The following is a 25,273-nucleotide window of genomic DNA, read 5'->3' as shown; positions in this document are numbered from 1 at the left end:
CAATTTGATTATAATGTGTCTTGGTGTGAATGTTTTTGAATTAATCTTATTTAATGTCCTTTGGGCTTCCTGGAGCTGGCTTTCTATTTCCTCCCCCAGGCTTGGAAGTTTTTGCCATTATTTCTCTGAGTATGTTTCCTCTGTCTTTCTTTTCTCTTTCTGGCAAGCCAATAATGCATAAGTTGTTCCTCTTGATGGTGTCCCATAAGTCTGTTAAGATATCTTCATTCTTTTTCATTCTTTTTATTTTTTGCTTCTCAGATTGGATGATTTTCAGTGACCTCTCTTTGAATTCACTGTTTTTTTTCTACTTCTGCTTGATCTAGTCTTCTGTGGAAACTATTAAATTTTTGTGTTCAGTTACAGCATTCTTCAGTTTTATGTTTGCTGTTTGGTGCTTTTTTATACTTTCTGTCTTTGTTGAAGTTCTCAGTTTGTTTTTGCATTTCTCTCTTGATATTGGTGAGGATCTTTATGAATATTACAGATGGTCCCTGACTTACAATGGTTTGGTTTCACATTTTTTTTTGACTTTATAATGGGGTTATCAGGAAGTAACTTTATAGTAAGTCAAAGAGCATCTGAACTAAGAATAGTTTGACTTACAGATTTTTAACTTTACCATAGGCTTACTAGGGTATTAAGTGCATTATTGACTTAGGATATTTTTGACTTATGATGGATTTATTGGGATGTAACTTCATCATAGTTCAAGGAGCATCTGTATTTTGAATTCCCTGTCAGATAAATCACATATGTCCACTTCACTCAGAACAGATTCTGGAGATTTATTTGGTTATTTTATTTGAACTGTATTTCTCTGTTTTTGTTCATTTTCTTTGACCCTCTGTGTTGGTTTCTGTGTATTACAAAAGACAGCTACCTCTTTCAGTCTTGTCGGACTGACCTCATGTGGGAGGATCTCACTATTTTGACTGGCCAGAGATTTCAAGATGCCTCTCTAATCTTAGTGTTTGTCCAGACTGCTGTCTCTATTTTTTGTCCCCCCTATCCTGGAGGTTCACATATGATATGTCCTGTCAGTACCCCTAAGACTGGTAAGGTAGGAGCTAGATTCTCTAGATGTAGCTGGAAATGTTGGAGTGTTAAATGCATGCTCTAATTTTTTCTGTCTTCACAGTGAAGCTGAACATAGGCATTTATCTTCAATTCTCTGCATTAAGCCAGAGACAGGGTCTGTGGCAAATGCCTGCAATCATGTTCAGGCTGCATCCTCTGATTCTGGGGAGATAACTGATGGAAGTTGGCCTATTGTACATCCACCTCTTTGTTTTCCATGGTCTCTGGCTACTCAAAAGTGCAAAGACACACTGACTCCCAGAGCTAGCTAGATCATTAAAGAGACAGTCCTTTGGGTAGGAGCTATAGAAGTTATGGCACTTGGTGCATGTCGTAACTCCTTCCAGGAAGAATGGCTAGGCCTAGGCTTATCACTAGGTGAGCCAGAGGGAAGACTCATGAAGTGCTGAGCTCTGGCTCCAGCTGCTGGAGGGCTCCTGTTTGTTTGCCTCATTAGCTCTCTGATGTACAGTTTTTAGAAGCCAGGCCATCAAGTAGCCACTGGGCTGGGGTGGGGTGGGGGGCGGTGCCAGAAGCCCCTTCCCAGAAAGGAAATGGAAGCTGCACATTCTTGATCCTTTTCTGCATTGTTCTGAGGGGGTGTAGCCCCTGGTAGTGTTTTCATGTCCATTTAAACTTCCTTTCTGTTTTGTGATCTAGGGAAATTCACATATGCCTAATGCCCTTTCTTCACGTAGCTAAGAGGTTTAGGATTGAGTCCTTTGGGAGGTGGCTGCAGAAGTTGGGGCACTCAGTGCATAGCATTAACCCCTTCTGGACAGAAGCAGAAGACTGTGTTTTTTAAGCCCCTTCTCTGCACTACTCCTGGGGGATAAAGCCTGTTGAAGTGCTTGTGTGCTCATATTAAATGGCTGCTTCTTCCTGTGGTCTAGAGAGACACACAAATGCCAGTCCCGTCTGCTCCCAGAGATAGGAGTTTTAGAATGTAGTCCCTTGGGTGGAAGCTGTAAATGTTGGGGCACTTGATGTGAGGGAGAAACAAGGGGCCATGGTTTTAAAGCCCCATCTCTGCACAACTTCCACAGAATGAAGCCTCTGTAAGTGCTTCATGCCTGTGTAAAGCCATCACTTTTTTCTTGTGGTCTAGAGAGACTCTTGTGTGTCTAGTCCACTCCACTCTCAGAATTGGTGAATTAAGAGCCAAACCATGGGGAACCTTAAGAGTTATGGTGATACATGTGAGGTCCAAAGCCTCATTTCCACAGAGAGAAACTGTATGTTGCAGATTCCTTTCCCAATTCTCTGATTCAGTGCCCAGGCCAGGATACATGTCCAAGTGTGTCTCCACTTTTCCTGCCCTTTGATGTGGATATGTTTTTGTTTATAACATAAGTAGGAGTCTCTCCACTGGTCTCTGACTTTCTCTCAGATGGAATTGATCTGAGAATAGATGTGTATTGGGTGTGTCCATGGGTGGAGGGAGAGCCAGGATATTCTTATTCAGCCATGTTGCTGACTTCATTCTTCTAATTTCCCAGATTTTTAACTTTTTTGGCCAACCTCTTATTTGCCCCCAACTAATATCATTGCCTCAGGCAGCTGTGAAGTTAAGCAATTGTTGCTGATAGTCTTTTGACAAATGCCATGGGGGTAGGACTTTTTTTCTTGGAGAGTTCTGAGTCAGGTCAAGTAAAAATAAACTGTTTGAACAGGGCTTTTCCAGGGAGCTCCCAGACAGCTCAAAGAGTGAGAATTCTATAGAGCTCCCTAAGGAGCTCCAAGCCGAGGCTGGCCCTTCCACGGACTGCTAGGCTACTGATGGTTTTTTTTTCCTCCAGTTATAATGGTTGTAAGGCTGCTGTTTTTCAAGGCTACCCTATAGCCAGAGAGCGGCAGTGGGACTAGAGCAAGTCAAAACACCACAAAACTTGCTGTTGTTACCAAGATTTAGCATTGTTCTTGAATAAACACTTTTTGGATTATTGCAAGCTTTGATTAATTTACAGAGTCCTGAAAAGTTGACGTTGACAACTCTTTCCGTTATTTTCATTGCTTTTATAAAGGAGAAGATTTTCAGAAGTCCTTGCTTTACTATTACAGAAATATCCTCATCTTCTAAAAGTACATTCTTGTGCTAGTAGTGTAAAGTTTTCTCTTCTTTTTTTCTTTTTAGATACCTTGGAGATAGCATCTGTAAATTTACCTATTCCCGTGCAAACCAAGAACTATTATAAGAATGTTTCTGAAAACAAAGAGATTGTAAAATTAGTTTCTGTGCTTAGCACAATTATCAACTCCACCAAAAAGGTATGTCAAGAGGGTCAGGCAGCCAGACCTTTTGCTTTGCAACATGCACTTGTGTGAAGGTGAACATCACAAAGTTGTCGTATATGTAGCCTGGGTCTCACACACTGTGCTTTCAGGGAGCATCTTGTGTGTGCTCAGCAAATGTTTGTCTAACTGAAGATCTTTCATTCTAGATTGCAAGGTGAAAGAAAATTATTCCTACTCTCATATTGTGTTTTGTTTAATGCTTTTAATGTCTTCTTTTAATACAAATGAATCTAACTTAAAAAAATCTAATATGTTCCAAACTACAAGCCAGATTGTTGCTATAATTCACCTTCAAAGAACCAGTGATACTAACATATTTGAAATAGAATAAGGTTTGTAGTCATTCTTTCATATTTGAGTAGTCAGGCAAATATTATAAAATATCAGATAAAAATTTATTTATATTGCCACATAGAAATTAAATGAAACTGAGATTAAAGAAGATATTAGTACTATCAATACAAACTTGAACTGGAAATGAATGTACATTCAAGGCAATTTTTTCTTTCAACATAATCTCCTCTCAACTTCCCTTTTTTGTTCATGCAAATCTATTTTACAGACAAAAAGATTTAAAACCCTGAAATCACCTTTTATTTTTTTAAAAAAACTCTTGTAATTCACATGGCCAGTAAGACTTGCTGACTTGTTAATAATGTTTCCCAGTGTTTAAGTAATAGTTGTTGCTCAGTAAGTGCATTTTTTCTATTACTCAGTTTTGATACAATGAGTTACATTCGTTTGAAAGCACTCTGAAAAGCTACCACTGCTGTAACAATGTGAGGAAATATTATTAAGTTTAGTTTTAATGTGTTCCCAAGGGAACTGGAAATCTTTTGCATTTATACACTTTTAATTTTCCTTTCTTAATATATTGAAGATCCTGTATTTAATTTTCTCCTAGGGACAGTATTCAAGTAACTCAATAAATATTTATCTAGTACTTAGATTATTAAGCTCTATACTGAATGATAAGCAAAGTATTCCATGATAACAATAAACATTCAGAAATATTTTCAAGTGCCTCAGTATTCCTAGAAAATAACATAAAATAAATCAGCAATAAGATCCACTAGTTTCTCTAGTATGATCAACCACTATTATGAAAATCTAAGAGTAAGAAATCATAGTTAAAATTAACATATAGTGCTGCCACAAAATACTTATCTCTGTGTCCTTTTTAAATTTTTTTGAAAGAGTTTCACTCTTGTTGCCTAGACTGGAGTGCAATGGTGCAATCTTGGCTCACTGCAACCTCCGCATCCCAGGTTCAAGCGGTTCTCCTGTCTCAGCCTTCTGAGTAGCTGGGATTAGAGGCATGCGTCACCACACTCGGTTAATTTTGTATTTTTGGTAGAGACAGGGTTTTACCATGTTGGTCAAGCTGGTCTCGAATTCCTGACCTCAGGTGATCCGCCTGCCTTGGCCTCCCAAAGTGCTGGGATTACAGTCGTGAGCCACCGTGCCCAGCCTCTGTGTCACTTTTATTGCATTTGCTTTTACATTATATGAAGGAAATTCTCAGATATTAGTTTTCCTTAAAATAGTAGAAAAGGTTGGCATTTATAACAACTTGAAGAACTTATTCCAGATTTATAGGATAGCCAAATTGTTTCTGGGAGAATATATGTACACTTAGTCATAGTATTAGATATAGCCAGTCCTCCACAGCCATAGATCTTTCTGAATGATTCTGCCTCAACCACAGAAAATCCTATGATCCCTGCCCCTTTCCTGTTGCTATAGCTGATTGGATTAGAACGTTAACCCAACCTGCCTTTAGCACGCCCATAAGTTGGTCATCAACTTTTAACACAACCTGGCTTAAAAAGATGAGCTGAGGCTGGATGTGGTGGCCCATGTCTGTAATCTCAGCACTTTGAGAGGCCAAGGTGGGGGATCACTTGAGGCTGGGAGTTTGAGACCAGCCTGGCCAACATGGTAAAACTCTGTTTTTACTAAAAATACAAAAATTAACTAGGCATGGTGGCAGATGTCTGTAATCCCAGCTACTCATGAGGCTGAGGCATAAGATTTGCCTGAATCCAGAAAGCAGAGGTTGCAGTGAGCTGAGATGGTGCCACTGCACTCTAGCCTGGGTGACAGAGTGGGACTCTGTCTCGAAAAAAAAAATATAGAAATGTTGAGCTGGACCAAACAATCAAAATAACCTTGGTTACATAATCAGAACAACTCTACATATGTAGTTCATCTAATTTTCCTATTGAGGTCGTTTTCCTTTCGAGGTCTGGGTTACCTCCATGTGAAAAAGTTCCAATTTAATGAAGACAGACACTCTAATATAAAAGAATACCCTCCAACATATTTAGTTAGGGTATATTCTTAATATTATAAGCTTGGGTGGTGAGAGAGCTCTGGATTCTGGAACTTCTATCCATTTCTGGGAATCTTCAATAATCTGTAATTAATTCTTCAAACCATCATACATATGCGAATATGTCTACATGCTGTTGCAATGCATTCTTGGTCTGCATGTCAACACTTCAGCTCATGCAAACTAATCATTTGTGGTTGGGATAGGCAGTAATAGGTTTAGCTTTCTGCATTTTAATGGGTGGGAAGTATCAACATCCATTAAACCTGAGGCTTGGAGGGACATTTTAGCTGTATGTGGGGAGTTGGAGTGGAACTGCCTCTTGGTTTGGTGCAGATTGGTGCAATTTACTTAAAATAATCAGACCATTTAGAATCCTGTAATGCTCAATTATTTCAAATAATTGCATTAGTTATTCTTTATCAGCTAAATTTGTTTTTCATGCAGATGTAACTCTGAAATCATAATGTAAGACAGTGGAAAAATTTGATTCACAAAGGAATTAGAAATGAAGAGACAAATTTTTTGGCTAGGCGCAGTGGCTCATGTTTGTAATCTCAGCACTTTAGGAGGCCGAGATGAGAGGATCGCTTGAAGCCAGGAGTTTGAGACCAGCTTGGGTAACACAGTGAGATCTTGTCTCTACAAAAATAAATAAATAAATAAATAAATAAATAAATAAATAAATAATAATTAAATAAAAAAAGACAAAATTTTAATTATTTGTAGATGATACAATTGTCTACCAAGTAAATCCAAGAGGCTAATCTGAAAAAGAAATTGTGGTCCAACAAGAGTTAAGTTAGTCATCAATGGAAAGATAATTATATGAGTTTTTCATAGAATACAATAAACATGTTCCTGAAAATGGTCCTGTTTTGAGAAGTTGCATATTTAATATTAAATAATAGAGATTATGAGAAAAACAAGATTGAGGCAGACACAAAATCTAGGCAATTTGTAACCAGAGTAGTAATAGAAACAACAATAATCATAGTCAAATATAAACAGTAACAATCATAGTGAAATATTCACACATTTAATAACACTATAGTAATTACAGAACTTTACCATAAAAGATGAAAGAAGCTTGGTAGAAGTGGGAAAAGGAACAGTTGGGATTGTGGAGGCGTAGAAGCAAAGATAAACTCTACAAAAATCAGGCCAAACTCTGCAAAGAACATTCTTTCTTTGTTGTTCTTTTTTTTTTTTTCTCGCTTATTTTTTTCTTCTCATTTTCTTTTTATTATTATTATTATACTTGTTCTTTCTGCTTTGATTGGTATTTATTTATTTATCTATTTTTATTTGTACAAATTTATGGGATACATGTGCAATTGTGTTACATGCATAGATTGCATAGTGGTCAAGTCCGGGATTTTAGGGTATCCATCACCCAAATAATGTACATTGTATCTATTAGCGAATTTCTCCTCACCGTCCCTTCTGAAGCTGATGAGAAATCTGACTCTTCTGAGTCTCTATTATCTATCATTCTGCTCTCTATGTCCATGCGAACACTTTTTTTTTAGCACTAATTTATGAGTGAGAACAATATGCAAAGATATTCTTAAGACAGGTGGTAGCCTGTCCAAAAGGAAGAAGTGATGGAAGGGGAGTGGCACACAGGGCCGTACTCCTGTGTGGATTGCTGCTTTAGCTGGTACAAAGCAGTAGCATTTGTTTTGCTGGGAAAAGTAGCATTTGAAAACATGACCTCTGCATTCTATCAGCACTATCCCCTATTTACAATTGCCAGAGAGTCATTTCATCTTTACAGATGCATACTTGGTTAGCAAACTAGACTGTTCATTTACAAATAAATTTTTAAAAATGTATATGCCATTCATAGCCAGTTATAATAATAGTGGAAAAGATCTTGTTTACAATGACAACAACGTTGAAAAATACCTAGAAACATGTGTAATAAGAAGTATCTGGGGTCTCTATGAAGAATTACACTAAAACTTACCAAGGAATTTTTGAAAAAGATGACAAGATATGGAAACATGCACTATGTTCCTGGTTGGTAAGATGTAGTATTGTTCAGATGTCAATTCTAGTTATATGAATTATACATTTTATGTGATTCCAGGCAATCTCTCATTGGAGTGATGCTCGCTATGTTCTGTTTGTCCTTCATGCCCCTAAGATCTAATCTCCACTCCCTCCACCTATCTGACCTTAGGCAACATGTCAGTAGATTCCCATTGAGGCTTCCAGTGGGTTCAGCCAATGAAGAATCTTGGAGGAGATCTGAGGGGAGGCAGAAAAGAGGAGAATGACCTCAGAGTATGTTTTTCATAGCACCTTCCCTGTAGCGTGACCTTGAGCTGTGGTTTTTGATCTAAGGCCCATCTCCAACCAAGAGGGCCCTGTCCACAGGATCTTCAAGGGCTCTCTTCTAGTTTCTAGAAACTGCTCCTCTCCCATTTGGCTAGGGATGATAACAGTGAAACTGTTACTAGTCCTGGGCTACTGTCCACATTATTGTATATAGTCCCAGTTCTTTGGCATTTCCAGATAATCACAGAGTTCACTCAACATTTTAATAAATCCATAGGAACCACCAGCAGTTGGCAAATATTCATTTATATCATCGTGCCTTTCAGATTCTTCCTTCTTAACATAAATCTGTTGTTATTTGCATTCAGGAAGTTATTACATCCATGGATTGCTTCAAACGCTACAATCACATTTGGCAAAAGGAGAAAGAAGAAGCCATTAAGACATTTATTACGCAGAGCCCCTTGCTTTCTGAATTTGAGTCCCAGATTCTCTATTTCCAAAACCTAGAGCAGGAAATTAATGCTGAGCCTGAATATATCTGTGTGGGTTCCATTGCTCTGTACACAGGTTGGTTCATTTTCTTTCATATAGTTATGTAAATTAGCCAGTATTGTTCTGTCTCTTTACCTAGATTAGTATTCCAGAGAGTTCTACCTGTCTTAAAGATTGACTTTATGGACCTCAAGCTTTAAGACCAATTTGTACATTTTTAAAAAATTTCCTTCTACATAATTATTGATTCTGGACTATTTTGAACACTTTGCTGCTAAACCTTGAAAAAAAGGCTAAGTCAGAGAAAGGAGATATCTGTTATATTTTGAATTAAAATTTACCCTTTATTTAACAAACAGCAATAACAAACATTTGAGGCTTATTCCAGAGGGTTCTGATATGTGCTTTTTTAAAAAAAGCATTTTGAAATGTGTATTGAGTTGTTGTAAAAACAGACTTTATAAAATGAATGAATATATAATGACTAGGAAAAGTTATGATTTTTTCCAGTTCAATTTTTTATGGGTTAGACGGTGATAAGCTGTAAAGTATTTACTACTGGAGAACAGCGACACTTTGACTTTTCGTACTGATTCGAGTTTTTAAAACTGAACTGTAGACATTTGGGTTTTTATAGCTGACTTGAAGTTCGCCCTGACTGCTGAGACAAAGGCCTGGATGGTTGTCATTGGACGCCACTGTAACAAAAAATACCGGAGTGAGATGGAAAACATTTTTATGCTTATTGAAGAATTCAATAAGAAACTAAATCGTCCAATTAAGGACCTAGATGATATTCGGATTGCAATGGCAGCACTGAAAGAAATAAGGGAGGAGCAAATCTCCATTGACTTTCAAGTAGGACCTATTGAGGTAACTAATGATCATTTGTTTCTACATGTTGGACACTATTAGCTGAAATATTGACTGGGTCTGGAGTGAAGTTACTAAATGGTTGCTAAACCAAGACAATAATTTCAATATTGTTGATGATACTGAACCCCTATAGCATGCCTTCCATGGGCCAGTTTTCGCCTTCACATGTCGCCTAAGGTCCTTCAAAGCAGAGCCTGAGATAAAGATTTCTGTGCAAATGATTTATTGATGAGTGCTCACTCAAGAAGGGGAGCAAGGGAATCAGGAAAGGAAGCCAATCAGCTATGGACTAACTTCAGCCTGATCCCATGGGTGCTCTACAACATCAATTGAGTTGGGCCCTCCTTCATGCAAAGGAGACTACCCTTTCTACTCCTAAGTCAGTAGGAAATGGGCTATAACTTCCCCATGAGAAGGCTCACCTTCAGCTGAGAAAAATCTTCCAGGGAAGGGACAGCTGCAGTCCTTATAACCAGCACTCTCAGTAGTCGGGGATGGGAATACCAGCTGGTAATCGGGACCTGGATGGGGCACTAACAGTGTCCATATATGCATTAACTCATTTCATCCTTACTATGGCTCCTACTCCTCGCATAAGGAAACTGAGGGTCAAAGAAATTATGTAATTTGATCAGTGTTGCACATCACTTTTATTTGTATACCATATCATACTATCTTTTCCAGATGAAAATGTCTTTTTTTTGCAGTGAAGTCTGCTTTTATTTACTTATTAGTTATAATATTATCAACATACATAGTGTAATTTAAGCAATGGCAAAAAAGACAGTTGATTTCATTACAAGCAGACACCCTTGAATAGATTCACTTGAGTAAACATCATCTCTTTCTAAGGAGTCTCCTTAGAAATCTCATGTTAAGCCACCAGCAAAATCAGTCCTAACAACAGCCCTTTTTTTAAAAAAACAAACAAACTATTTTTTCCCTAATTAAAAAGTAGCATTGTAGAAAAATTAGAAAACACAAAACGATTGTATAAAACAAAACTTCAGAATTACCATAATCTTGTCAATCAAATACATACCAAGATGTTGGTATATTTCTTTCCAGCTCCTTTTCATGTCTGTGTATGTGTGTGCAATTTTGAATTCCATTTTTTATTCATCTTGTAATACTTATATTATCATTAGAAATGAATAAGACTGTGAATTATTAATATCATTAATAACTTTTCATAATCATAATTGTTGGTGCATGTCTTTAAATCTTATTTGCCGCTTGTGATTGTTGACAAAGACCCAAGAGTGGAGACATTAAGGAAAAGCACTTCTCAGCCATGGAGGCACCGTGGGGTCAGGGGGTGGTGTTAACCTCCAGATGAAAATGTCTTATCAGAAGTGGGTCACTGTATTTGTTATTTTTAAATGAGACTAGTTTAATTGTAGCATTAAAAAAACTCCAGTTGTAAAATCATCATCTTTCATCACACTATAATTGGAATGTCTGGGCTTATACTCTGATGGTTGAGATCAGACTCTCTTCTCCCATTTTCTGCATCCCTGTTTGAATTTTGAAAGTTTTCACATTACCGTGAGAATGGTACAGACTACTACACACTTTCACTTCTGCTGTGTTGGGCCAGGGGCATCACGTGGTCCAACCTGCTCTCCTTGGGTTGAAACATCAAGGCAAAGAGACATTTCCTTGTGCAGGATCAGGGGAGACCCTCAAGTATGAAGAGGAGGTACAGTAACCGACAATCCTATTTTCTCCCACCTAGGAATTAAGAACAAAAGTAGAATCAAATAGACAAGATCAAAACATCACCTTTATGCCTGATGGAAGTTATTTGGAAGACATAACTTAGTGTATTATTCCAGTTATTCCCCTCCCTTTCATACCCCCAAACACACACACACACACATTATAAGCTAGTGAATACTAAATCCCAGGATTATTATACTTCCTCATCCATCAGAGGCAGTGTTGGAAAGCTGTAGGTTTTTGTATTACCCTGATCCAGTTTATGGCACTGAGGTGCTGACCACAGGCATGCCTCCATGGAGAGGGAGGGAAGAGAGAGAAAGGCACTGGGCTATCCTTGCTCAAATCAACAATTTTTTCCCCCAAATTAATAATCAGGCATTCATTCCACCTCTATGGGAAGGAGTAATGGTGGGAGAAGAGACTAGAGATATTTAGAGAAAATTCTTTCTTATGAAAACCAACCTTAGCCTCATTTTAATCTTTTAGCAAAGAAAGCCATCCAGGATTTTACATGCTGAAGGGAATGACTTGGCCCAGGCTCCGATTCAAGAATCCTCCCTTGTGTCTTACTATTGGAACCTCTTATCAATCACGTGAAATAAGACAGAGTTAAAACCCTGATTGATTTTGTTATTCTAATATTAGAAGTTAAATTATTTTGTTTTTTATTTACTTGATAGAATTTTGTAGTGATCAAATACAATTTGGGGGCCTAAGTAAAAATATCTTTTATTTGTCTAATGGTTTATGGTTTTCAAAATGCATTTAAAATGACATTTTTCAATAGTCTCAAAGATCCTGTGAAGTAGCCAGAAGATTTTCCCATTTTATAGATGAGGAAACTAAAGCTAAACAGCTCAGTTGCTCAGTTAACCTCTTGCAGTTTGAAGTAGAATAACTAGAACTCTCAGGGTAGTTTCACTATTATTCTGGTATTTTCCATTCTTATCATTTAATAAATGGCTGTGTGTAGATTTATGCATCTGACTGGCCAAAATTAAGTTTTTCCTATTTTTTTTAGGAATCTTATGCCCTGCTTAACAGATATGGACTTCTGATAGCAAGGGAAGAGATAGACAAAGTTGATACACTGCACTATGCTTGGGAGAAGCTGCTGGCACGTGCTGGCGAAGTCCAGAATGAATTAGTCTCACTGCAGCCCAGTTTCAAGAAAGAGCTTATTAGTGCTGTGGAGGTATTCCTCCAAGATTGTCACCAGTTTTATCTGGACTATGATTTGGTATGTCTCTGGCTTTCTCTGTGTGCATTTTCAGGGATGAGTGAATAGAGCATGCAAAATGTAGTTGTCTAAAAATTATGGGTAAATTTCTATGAAACTTCCTAGGAATTCCCAGGGAATGGGAATTTTATTTTCATGAGAGAAAAACATTTTTTTCACAATTCTTTCCCCTTAGAGTTTCTATTAGTCTGTTTTCACACTGTGATAAAGAACTGCTCGAGACTGGATAATTTAGAAAGGAGAGAGGGTTAATTGACTCACAGTTCAGCATGACTTGGGAGGCCTCAGGAAACTTACAATCATGGTGGAAGGCAGAGGGGAAGCAAGGCACCTTCTTCACAAGGCAACAGGCAGGAGAATGCCAAGTGAAGAGGGAAGAGCTCCTTATAAAACCATCGGATCTCATGAGAACTCACTACCGAGAGAACAGCATGGGGAAAACCGCTCCCATGATTCAGTTACCTCCACCTAGTCTCTCCCTTGAGACGTGGGGATTATGGAGATTATGGGGATTACAATTCAAGATGAGATTTGGGTGGGGACAGAAAGCCTAACCAAATCAGATTTCATACATAATAATTTCAACAGAAAATGATAAATTTAAAAGTGCTAACATTGTATAATTTGGTCTGTTACTGAAGTTGTTTGGTAGCATTCTAAATTTGTGTAGAAAAGTACTATTCACATGTAGTTATAATTGTCCTCCTTTCCACAGCATTCCTTGGTTACACAAATAACATAGAGCTCAGCAATTGCTGGGCGCTGTCCTTGGTGCTGACTACACAGTAGTGGATAAGACAGATCGAGCCCTGCCCCCATGGAGTCCATATTTTAATTATCCGTATAGGTTTAAGTACTGAATCTTCTAATGTAAATATGTTGTGTAATGAGACCCATTTCCAGGCAATTATAATGTGCTGGAGAAGGGAAATATATAGAGTTTAGGGTAAAATTTGTACCTATTAACTAGTAGCACAATAAACCACAAAATTAATAAAGTTAGAAGATTGGACCCATGTACCAACTCCATGGATGAAGAAGCACAGAAATCCACATATTTAAGATTTTCTAATGTTGGAAAATCTGATTGGAATGTTAAGATTATAGGCCACTTTACAAGTGGGTATTAGAATGATAAAAATCTATGAGTTATATGATACTAGCATTTAGCTCTAAAGCAGACTTTATATGTGCTTCTTATAGAATAGGCATTGACTCCTCTTTGCCTGTGTTACCTAAGAAATGAATAATACATATTTTTAATCTTAAAAGTTTCTTGACTAAGGGAAGTTCTGGCATTAATTTGGCTTTTTTAGACTAGAAAAATATTTCTAAATAAATCACTTTGTGAGGCCCTTTTTTTCTAACAAATAAAAATGAAGTTTCCTATCATGCATGAAACCTAACTTTAATATTTAAATACTTTGAGTTCATGAAATTTATATGCAAACACTTCGTTCTATTTTTCTTTTTTTACTTTTGTTCAGAATGGTCCAATGGCTAGCGGCTTGAAGCCCCAGGAAGCCAGTGACAGGCTTCTCATGTTTCAGGTAATCTTTTTAGTTTCTATGACTTTCTAAACAATGAAACTTTGTTGTGTTTTAAACACACATGTATTTTCTTCTTTGTAAGATAGAGAGCCCTATTGTGGAATATGGTATGTACTTGCATTAAAAATATGATTTTGTAGGATTAAAATTAGAAGTAGTTTCTATGAATTAATTATGCCAACTTAGTATTCCTATTTACATGTGCCCAGAGATCATACATCCCTGGCTTGCTTGTTTGCCAGTCTTATATTTTTATTTGCATGTTGATCATGTATAAATCATTTTGATGAGTTTTCACTTGTGTTTTTATTAGAATCAATTTGATAATATCTATCGGAAATACATCACATATACTGGAGGAGAGGAGCTTTTTGGCCTGCCAGCTACACAGTATCCTCAGCTTCTTGAAATAAAGAAGCAACTAAATCTTCTACAGAAAATATATACTCTGTACAACAGTGTCATAGAAACTGTAAATAGCTATTATGATATTCTTTGGTCAGAGGTGAATATTGAAAAAATTAACAATGAACTCTTAGAATTCCAGAACAGGTAAGAAATTAAATGTTTAGCATGCCCAGCAATTGAACTTCAAATGCTTTCCTCTTTGATAGGCAGCCAAGTTATCTTTTCACCCCAACTATTTCAAAAGCACATCTTGCTGCATTGTTGTTGTCCATTGACATCACTCTTGTCAAATGCTATTTATTAATTACTCCTGTGTGTACACAATGAGACAAGCACATTCTATCTGTCAGGATGAGTCATGTTAGGGGCTTTTCTGCAGCTTGGTAGGAGCTGATTTTTATTTATATTACACTTATGAAACATTTGAAGTTAATGTTAGATTATCATCTGGAACAAAAGCAGGGGCCCATGATTTTTCTGTATTGTAGCTCTTGAATTTAAAGAAAATGGAGAGCTGGCTGGGTGCGGTGGCTCATGCCTGTAATCCCAGCACTTTGGGAGGCTGAGGTGGGCAGATCACGAGGTCAGGAGATTGAGACTATCCTGGCCAACATGGTGAAACCCCATCTCTATTAAAAATACAAAAATTAGCTGGGCGTGGCGGCAAGTACCTGTAATCCCAGCTACTCGGGAGGCTGAGGCAGGAGAATCGCTTGAATTGAGGAGGTGGAGGTTGCAGTGAGCCGAGATTGCACCACTGCACAGCGCTATACTCCGTCTCAAAAAAAATAAATAAATAAAGGAGAGCTATTTGTTGTATATTTCACTTGACAGCCTGATACACTTTGCTATGCTTTGTGCTTAGTAAGTTCTCAGTACATGTTTGTAGAATTGAATTAGCTTGAACAGCACCTCTACGCTCTAAAATAATGCCTCTAACTAGGTAATGGTTGTGAAGGATTGGAAAAAATCTTTTCTAATGGGGATGACAATTTTCTGTAATATGAAAGTCATCTGTATATTATATTAACAGATAGCCTGCAAGTCATGGGATTTTAAAATAGGATAGGTATTCAAAGAGACTGTTTTTAATAGAAATACTAGCAGACCATCTTGGTCCAGTGATGTCTACCATCATATTTCAATGACCTTTCATGTTGGTGTCCCTTCACAGATGTCGGAAGCTTCCCCGGGCCTTGAAGGACTGGCAGGCTTTTTTGGACCTGAAGAAGATCATTGATGATTTCAGCGAGTGTTGCCCGCTGCTGGAATACATGGCCAGTAAAGCCATGATGGAGCGGCACTGGGAAAGGATAACCACCCTCACCGGGCACAGTCTGGATGTGCGGAATGAAAGCTTTAAGTTAAGAAATATCATGGAGGCACCTCTTCTGAAATACAAAGAGGAAATAGAGGTACAGTATGATGTGATGGAAGATTGTAAGGTCTCATGGGATTTATTTGATAACATTTCTATATTATGGAATATTGGATCAGTAAACTACACTCAGACAATTGAAACTCTTTTCCTGGCATTCAGCCACTAGTTCCTTCAACAAATGCTTATTTGACCTAAGATGGGACAGATTCTGCATCAGGATATAACAATGGCAGTCAGTCCTGCATTTACAGATTATTAAATAATTTTACAAATAAAGGCATAGTTATAAGCTGTGGCAAATACCATTGAATAAAATGTATGTTGTTCTATGAAAGCCTATGATAGATGAGTTTGGCTCACCTGGGGGTGATAAAGCTAGGGAGGACTAGGATGCATGCATAGGACTGGCTGGGTGAAGGGAGTGTGGTTATGTGGTTGGGGTGAGGGGCTTGGAAAATGCAAAGAAGGCCATTCCAGGCAGATGGTGCATTATGCATGGAGCATCTGAAGTGTGTTTGAGGAACCAGAAGAAAGCCCATGTGGCTGAGGTATGGAGGCAGGGCGGAGAGGAGACAGCAGAGGCCAGGGAGGCAGAGTGGGCCTACATGATGTTATTGAGCAATGGGCACCAGCTGGGAAATGTGTTTTGAGCAGGGGCTGACATGGTTAGGTTGACCGTTTGTAAGGATCACTCTGGTAGTGATCTTTGGAGAAAGAATTGAAGGAGGACAAGGGAAGAATGATGGGAAAAACCAACTGAGAGTTTCTAAGAGTAGCTCAGGCAAGAAATGATGGCTTGTTAGATGAGAGGGGAAGTAGTAAAGCTGGAGAGGAGAGAAAGGATCAGGGATATTTGAGGAGAATTTGGTGATGAAGGGAACATGGTAGGAGAAGGAAGGGGAGGGCTAAAGATTAACTCTAGATTTCTTGCTGAGAGACCTAAATGGATGAAGGTGCTGACCACAGAGATGGGGAACATGGGAAGGTGATCAGGTTGGGTGACAAGGTGCAAAGATCATGGGCTTGATTAGGGACATGAGTCTGATATTTCACAGACTGTGTTTGGGCTTTCCTTGAAACATCTCAGCAGGGAAGTTCAGTAGGCAAATGGATGTGGGTCTTGCCTGGAGATATGAAAGTGATTGAATTCATGGGTGTAAATGAGCTCATCCAGAGGGGGAACATAGGTGGGAAGAAATGAGGGTAAAGGGAGGGCTTGACTAATGGTCTAGGAGAAGGGTGAGTCCACAGAGGAGGCTGGGAAAGTGAACAGAGCCATGGGAGAATCAGGTTTCTGCTACCTGTGTTCATTCACATGCTGCATTCATTTGACTTTAGAGGTAAATCGGAAATACATTGAATTTTGAATCAGTGATTAAAGTTTCAAAATTGAAAAGTGATTTGCATATATTTTCTGTCATCTTTCCTTTTGGGCAAGTTTGCTGGGAAATTTTATAAATTTAAAGTTCTGTTTTTCAGTCATATCTTTATCTCCATCTCTCTTCATGCATCAGTATCTGCATATACACATTCTGTTTATTATATTGCATTTTAGGTCTGGAAATATAAAAGTTTATATATATATTTATATATATATGAAGCAAATAGTGAAGATGGGGTATTGCACGTAGACTATTAAGGAAGGACGTGTGACTTTCATGCAATAACGTGAGAGCTTGCCATTTTGATAGGACATCTGTATCAGTGCGGTGAAAGAGAGAGACATTGAGCAAAAGCTGAAGCAAGTGATTAATGAATGGGACAATAAAACATTCACCTTCGGCAGCTTTAAAACCCGTGGAGAGCTCCTCTTGAGAGGAGACAGTACCTCAGAAATCATCGCCAACATGGAGGACAGCTTGATGTTGCTGGGATCCCTACTGAGCAACAGGTGGGAAAACCATCTATCTTTTTCCTTAGATTTGAGAACCATAATAGCAAACATTTCAAATTAATGAAAAATCCATTACAATAATAGCCTTCATATAGTCTACTCAATGTGGAAAATACTTGTTTTAATTAAATTGATTAATTAATTAATGTTTGTATCCAAAATGTATGTTTACTCAGGCACCCACTTATATATAAATAATCAAGAGATTATATTTCAATTATTCTTGTTTTCATTTTGGCCTCAGGCACATGTTAGAGCATGTGTAACTCTGGTTTTATTTCATTATCCTCTATTTGCGGGGTATGTCTGAGACCATCCACTGGACAAAATAATGCAATGTATAATTAGCCACTCGGATCTGGGGAACATTTCAGCTTTGCTGCTAACAAGCCTGACTGCACAGCTGACAGTCTACAGGCTGTAGAATCCAGGAGGAACATTATTTTGAATTTCAGAATAATCATTTTACTTGAAAAACCTTTTTTTCCAATATCTGTAGACTAGAAACTCTTAGTTGTTTACATACTCTATTTTTTATATTTGTACAAATTTATGGGGTACATGTGAACTTTTTTTTTTTTTTTTTTTGAGACGGAGTCTTGCTCTGCCACTCAGGCTGGAGTGCAATGGCGTGATCTCAGCTCACTGAAACCTCAGCCTCCCAGGTTCAAGTGATTCTGCCGCAGCTTCTTGAGTACTAGGATTACAGGCAACAGCCACCATGCCTGGCTAATTTTTGTATTTTTAGTAGAGACAGGGTTTCACCATGTTGGCCAGGCTGGTCTCAAACTCCTGGTCTCAGGTGATCTGCCCACCTTGGCCTCCCAAAGTGCTGGCATTACAGGCATGAGCCACTGCGCCCATCCACATGTGAACTTTCGTTACATGTATATAATGCATAGTGGCCACCCCTCACATTTTGGACATACAAACCATACAGTCATGAATTTACATTTCCTTGTTTCATTGCTTCCATTTGCTCTTTCTGAAATAATGTTTTTGTTCCCCAGAATCTTCTCAAATATATGGTAATTGTGCAGAATGTAGATACCATTGAGATATGAATTTGTTGTTCTATTCTAGCTTTAAAATATCACCCAATTCTCCATATGTATGTGTATCAATACTTTTAATGTTGGAAATACTGTGTACTTCGTGCTATTTCAGAAAAATTTCTCTTATTTCAGTTTACTTGTTAAACTAAAGTAATATGGGGATATAAAGTTAGACTATTAGTAATCTTGAGTTTGGACTTCTCAGGATTTAGTGAGTTTTAATGAACTTGGTTACTATTCATACTAAAACAGAATAAAGGATAGACAGGCAATAATATACCCTAGGGAGATAGAAAAGACACTCATATAAATTAAATAAAAATTATCTGGTTGGGGTGGAGAAACTTTTCTTATCAATGGCATCTAATCTACAGATAGAGTTATCAGGAGGAATATTTTTTCAATATATATTTATTGAACCTTTACTATGTGTGTGATGTACTCTTCTAGGTGCTGTGGGTAGAACAACAAATAAGGGAAAGATCTCTGTTTCTATGGACCTATATTTCTAGTGAAGAGCATACAAATATTCAGAAAGATGCGCGGAATATTAAAACAATTTGGTTAACAATTAAGAATATGGAAATTAAACTTTTATGCAATAATACGACTTCAAGTCCATATTATGTAGGGGTAGAGAGAACCACGAAGGGATAAGAAAGAGAAGAAGAAACATAAAGATAGGCTGTACAATCATTTAGGATTAAGTTTGTCTGTAAATAACAGAAACACCACATACAAAATGGCTAATACAACACTGATGTTTATATTGCTCACACACAAAAGAATTCCTAACGTAGATGGTTCAGGTTGGAATGGGGGCTTCACCACATCATCAGGGACCCAAGCTTGGTCTGGCTCACTCATCTGTCTTTCCCAGGTGTGACCTTATTCCCCATACTACCCATTACATCCAATGCCACTACTCACATTTCATGTAGAAGAGTGATTCTCAATCTTTGCAACATACCAGATACACTGAAAGAACTTAAAAAAATCCCAATGCCAGGGCCACTTCCCAGACCCATTGAATCAGAGTCTCTGTAGGTAGGACCCAGGCAGGCATCAGTAATTTTTAATGCTGGAGAGATAATTCCATTGTTCAGCTATGAGATCATTCCAGTGTTCCGCTAAATTAAGCACTGTTGATGTGGAACTTAGTCTTCTGACTGCACATTACTGCAAAGGGAAGCTGGGAAATTCAGTAATTTAGCTGGGTAATTATGAGCCCACATGGAAAAGCAGAAGGAAAAAAGGACATTGGGAGGCCACCCACAGGCAGTCTGTCTCAAAGAGGAAAAGGGGAAGACAGATTAACTATGGAAGAGGCAATAATCTTGCACACATGTACATCAAACATGAGTGGGTTGGACACAGGTGCGTGGGAAGTTAGAAAGAGACTCAGAAAAGGGGAGGCTAAGGAGAGAGTCCAGGTGTTATCATATTTGAAGATTGAATTAGTTGTCTGGCCCCCACTGATGGTTCTATAAAGGCTCCATATTATATGAAAAACCAGAGACTCCATGAAATAGGCACAGAAGCTCAGTAGAGCAAATATTATTCTCTAGCCATAGCAGCACTGGGGGTAATTATATTACCCTGGAAGCTTGGTGGAATCAAGTCTAATGCCTGATCTACTCCTTAGATTATAAATTTCCCACCCTTCTCTATGCTCTGGATCAAAGGGGAAAAAGCTAGACTAACAATGCACAATAAGTGGGGATGAATTAATCACTTGGTTGCATCACTTTAAAAGCCAGCAACATAATTAAGGTTGTAAAGAAAGAGGTTAAAAATTAAGATTTTTAGAAACCTTTTTAATTTGAAACAACAGCACAACAAAAATAAAAACCAAATCCTAAACCTATTTCTTATTTTAGGTACAATATGCCATTCAAAGCCCAGATTCAAAAATGGGTGCAGTACCTTTCCAACTCAACAGACATCATCGAGAGCTGGATGACGGTGCAAAACCTGTGGATTTATTTAGAAGCCGTCTTTGTGGGAGGAGACATTGCCAAGCAGCTGCCCAAGGTTTTGTAATCTTCTTTATGATTTCATCAGATTTTTCAGAGAAAGATCTCAGAACGAATACCCCATTAAATAATGCAATAATATTCCACTTCTATTGAATCCCCTTCCTTCAATCTTTTTGTTGTCACTGTTAATGCTGTTATTCTTCAAAGGGAGTGAGGAATTGTGGAAAGGAAACAATCAGAGTAAGAATGGTGCAAAACTGTGGAGGTTTGATAGGAAATAGAGGGTTAAAAAAACAAAAAATAAGTGGTCACATAATTGATATGCTTCTTTAGATAATTTCAAGGTAGAATTTGGAACAGTGTAGAATTATGGTGCAGTTATCTTGATAATGGCAGGCTAATTTGTTCTTCTACTACAGACATTTTAAAGTAATGCATACTATACAATGTACCCAATTATATCTGTACAGTAAAATTGAGGGGTGGAAACGTGCAGAAAAAATCTCCAAAACAAAAAGACCTTCTTTTCAAGATGTCGAGTATATATTTATCATCAAATCGTAATCATCTTACTGGGTATATATGGAGTATATTTTGAGATTTTTAAATGAACATTTTAACCAATTCTCAAGGATTCTTATTCAATTACCTTAAGCCGTATGCAAGATTATAACATTTTAACAATATATTTGAGTTTTAGAAGCATGATTATTTTAAATGTTTTCATCACATAGGTTTCTGAACTTCTTCTTTGGTTAGTTTTCAGTTTAATTACAGATGACAGATAAAATCAGACTGCAGACCATTTATTTTGGAGGCAATAGTGAAATGTATTCACTCACTAAAATTTTACTTTATTTTTGATTTGTCTTTGTGCGTGTTGTTCATCTTCTTTTTTTAAAGGTTTTAAGTAGGAGGTTTGGATTTTTTTTTAAATTATATTTACGTTCTGGGATACATGTGCAGAATGTACAGGTTTGTTACATAGGAATACACGTGCCATAGTGGTTTGCTGCACCCAGCAACCTGTCATCTACATTAGGTATTTCTCCTAATGCTATCCCTCCCCTTGCCCCACACCCCCGACAGGCCCCAGTGTGTGATGTTCCCCTCCCTGTGCTCATATGTTCTCATTGTTCAACTCCCACTTATGAGTGAGAACATGCGGTGTTTGGTTTTCTATTCCTGTGCTAGTTTGCTGAGAATGATGGTTTCCAGCTTCATCCATGTCCCTGCAAAGGACATGGACTCCTCCTTTTTTATGGCTGCATAGTATTCCATGGTGTATATGTGCTACATTTTCTTTATCCAGTATAACATTGATGGGCATTTGGGTTGGTTCCAAGTCTGTCTTTCCTTTTGTGAACAGTGCTGCAGTAAACATACGTGTGCATGTGTCTTTATAGTAGATTGATTTATAATCCTTTGGGTATATACACAGTAATGGGATTGCTGAGTCAAGTGGCATTTCTAGTTCTAGCTCCTTGAGGAATCACCACACTGTTTTGGCTTTTGTTGCAATTGCTTTTGGTGTTTTAGTCATTAAGTCTTTGCCCATGCCTATGTCCTGAATGGTATTGCCTAGGTTATCTTCTAGGGTTTTATGGTTTTAGGTCTTATGTTTACATCTTTAATCCACCATGAGTTAATTTTTGTATAAGGTGTAAGGAGGGGGACCAGTTTCAGTTTTCTGCATATGGCTAGCCAGTTTTCCCAACATCATTTAATAAATAGGGAATCCTTTCCCCATTGCTTGTTTTGTCGGGTTTGTTGAAGATCAGATGTTTGTAGATGTGTGGTGTTATTTCTGAAGCTTCTGTTCTGTTCCCTTGGTCTATATGTCTATTTTGGTACCAGTACCATGCTGTTTTGGTTACGGTAGCCTTGAAGTATAGTTTGAAATCAGGTAGCATGATACCTCCAGCTCTGTTCTTTTTGCTTAGGATTGTCTTGGCTATATGGACTCTTTTTTGTTTCCATATGAAATTTAAAGTAGTTTTTTCTAATTCTTTGAAGAAAGTCAATGGTAGCTTGATGGGAATAGCATTGAAACTATAAATTACTTTGTGCAGTATAGCCATTTTTATGATATTGATTCTTCCTATCCATGAGCATGGAATGTTCTTCCATTTGTTTGTGTCCTCTGTTATTTCCTTGAGCAGTGGTTTGTAGTTCTCCTTGAAGAGGTCCTTCATATCCCTTGTAAGTTGTATTCCTAGGTATTTTATTATCTTTGTAGCAATTGTGAATGGGAGTTCACTAACGATTTGGCTCTCTGTTTATCTATTATTGGTGTATAGGAAAGCTTGTGATTTTTGCACGTTGATTTTGTATCCTGAGACTTTGCTGAAGTTGCTTATCAGCTTAAGGAGTTTTTGGGCTGAGACAATGGGGTTTTCTAGGTATACAATCATGTCATCTGCAAACAGAGATAATTTGACTTCCTCTTTTCCTATTTGAATACCTTTATTTCTTTCTCTTGCCTGATTGCCCTGGCCAGAACTACCAATACTGTGTTGAATAGGAGTGGTGAGAGAGGGCATCCTTGTCTTGTGCCGGTTTTCAAAAGGAATGCTTCCAGCTTTTGCCTATTCAGTATGATATTGACTGTGGATTTGTCATAAATCGCTCTTATTATTTTGAGATATGTTCCATCAATACTTAGTTTATTGAGAGTTTTTAGCATGAAAGGATGTTCAATTTTATCAAAGGCCTTTTCTGCATCTATTGAGATAATCATGTGGTTTTTTCATTGGTTCTGTTTATGTGAGGTGTTATGTTTATTTGCATATGTTGAACCAGCCTTACATCCCAGGGATGAAGCTGACTTGATTGTGGTGGATAACCTTTTTATTGTGCTGTTTGATTCAGTTTGCTTGTATTTTATTGAAGATTTTTGCATTGATGTTCATAAGAGATATTGGCCTAAATTTTCTTTTTTTGTTGTGTCTCTGCCAGGTTTTGGTATGAGGATGATGCTGGCCTCATAAAATGAGTAAGGGAGGAGTCCCTCTTTTTCTATTGTTTGGAATAGTTTTAAGAGGAATGGTATCAGCTGCTCTTTGAACCTCTGGTAGAATTTCTAGAAAAAATTTATCCATTTCTTCTAGCTTTTCTAGTTTATTTGTGTAGAGGTGTTTATAGTATTCTCTGATGGCAGTTTGTATTTCTGTGGGATCAGTGGCGATATCCTCTTTATCATTTTTTATTGTATCTATTTGATTCTTCTCTCTTCTTTAGTAGTCTGGCTAGCGGTCTATCTGTTTTGTTGATCTTTTCAAAAAACCAGCTCCTGGATTCACTGATTTTTTTGAAGGGTTTTTCATGTCTCTATCTCCTTCAGTTCTGCTCTGATCTTAGTTATTTCTTGTCTTCTGCTAGCTTTTGAATTTGTTTGCTCTTGATTCCCTAGTTCTTTTAATTGTGATGTTAGAGTGTCGATTTTAGATCTTTCCCACTTTCTCCTGTGGGCATTTAGTGCTATAAATTTCCCTCTAAACAGTGCTTTAGCTGTGTCCCAGAAATTCTGGTATGCTGTGTCTTTGTTCTCATTGGTTTCAAAGAACTTATTTATTTCTGCCTTAATTTCATTATTTACCCAGTAGTCATTCAGGAGCAGGTTATTCAGTTTCCATGTAGTTGTGCAATTTTGAGTGAGTTTCTTAATCTTGAGTTCTAATTTGATTGCACTGTGGTCTGAGAGACTGTTTTTTATGATTTCCATTCTTTTGCATTTGCTGAGGAGTGTTTTACTTCCAATTATGTGGTCGATATTAGAATAAGTATGATGCAGTGCTGAGAAGAATGTATATTCTGTTGATTTGGGGTGGAGAGTTCTGTAGATGTCTGTTAAGTCGGCTTGGTCCAGAGCTGAGTTCAAGTCCTGAATCTCCTTGTTAATTTTCTGTCTCATTGATCTTACTAATATTGAGAGTGGGGTGTTAAAGTCTCCCACTATTGAAGAGTATAGGCATTAAAATGTAAGATTTATGATGAAAATCTAAGTGGAGTGGTTCTTGTTAGTTTACTTTTCATATTGAGTGATGCATGAGGTAGGTGTTCAGAGTAATATTCTGCATCATAGAGAGAAGCATTTTTAATTTTACTTAAAATTAAATTAAATGTAATTAAATTACTAGTGAATCATTTTACTGATTGTACTTTTATGCTATAAAATGCAGTGCATTTGAAAATTTTTAGCTTATGTGTAAGCTTAATTTTGTAATTAAACATTTCTTTAACATGTTAAAAAAAAAGTCTCCCACTATTACTGTGTGGGATTCTAAGTCTCTTTGTAGGTCTCTAAGAACTTGCTTTATGAACCTGGGTGCTCCTGTGTCGGGTGCATATACATTTAGGATAGTTAGCTCTTCTCATTGTATTGATTCCTTTACCATTAAGCAATGCCTTTCTTTGTCTTTTTTGATCTTTGTTGGTTTAAAGTCTGTTTTATCAGAGAGTAGGATTGCAACCCCTGCTTTTTTTTGCTTTCCATTTGCTTGGTAAATATTCCTCCATCCCTTTATTTTGAGCCTATGTGTGTCTTTGCACGTGAGATGGGTCTCCTGAATACAGCACACTGATGGATCTTGACTCTATTAAATTTGCCAGTCTGTGTCTTTTAATTGGGGCATTTACCCCATTTACATTTAAGGTTAATATTGTTATGTATGA

At 37.5% G+C, this 25,273-nt stretch overlaps 1 protein-coding gene across 1 annotated transcript in view; it reads left to right on the top strand.

The window, feature by feature from the left end:
• The window catches only part of DNAH5 (dynein axonemal heavy chain 5), a 323,290-nt gene that overhangs the window by 132,707 nt on the left and 165,310 nt on the right, over positions 1 to 25,273 (top strand). The window contains exons 22-30 of the mRNA XM_024247511.3: positions 3,215 to 3,348; positions 8,365 to 8,566; positions 9,129 to 9,364; positions 12,114 to 12,332; positions 13,820 to 13,882; positions 14,196 to 14,434; positions 15,465 to 15,705; positions 17,363 to 17,562; positions 20,501 to 20,654. Of these exons, the coding sequence (XP_024103279.2) occupies positions 3,215 to 3,348; positions 8,365 to 8,566; positions 9,129 to 9,364; positions 12,114 to 12,332; positions 13,820 to 13,882; positions 14,196 to 14,434; positions 15,465 to 15,705; positions 17,363 to 17,562; positions 20,501 to 20,654 (1,688 nt within the window). The remainder of the gene's footprint in view (positions 1 to 3,214; positions 3,349 to 8,364; positions 8,567 to 9,128; positions 9,365 to 12,113; positions 12,333 to 13,819; positions 13,883 to 14,195; positions 14,435 to 15,464; positions 15,706 to 17,362; positions 17,563 to 20,500; positions 20,655 to 25,273) is intronic.

Source organism: Pongo abelii, chromosome 4, assembly GCF_028885655.2.
Source record: "Pongo abelii isolate AG06213 chromosome 4, NHGRI_mPonAbe1-v2.0_pri, whole genome shotgun sequence".
NCBI classification, from domain to species: Eukaryota; Metazoa; Chordata; class Mammalia; order Primates; family Hominidae; genus Pongo; species Pongo abelii.
The sequence above is the reverse complement of the archived record's forward strand: the minus strand, read 5'-3'. Positions and strand labels throughout refer to the sequence as shown.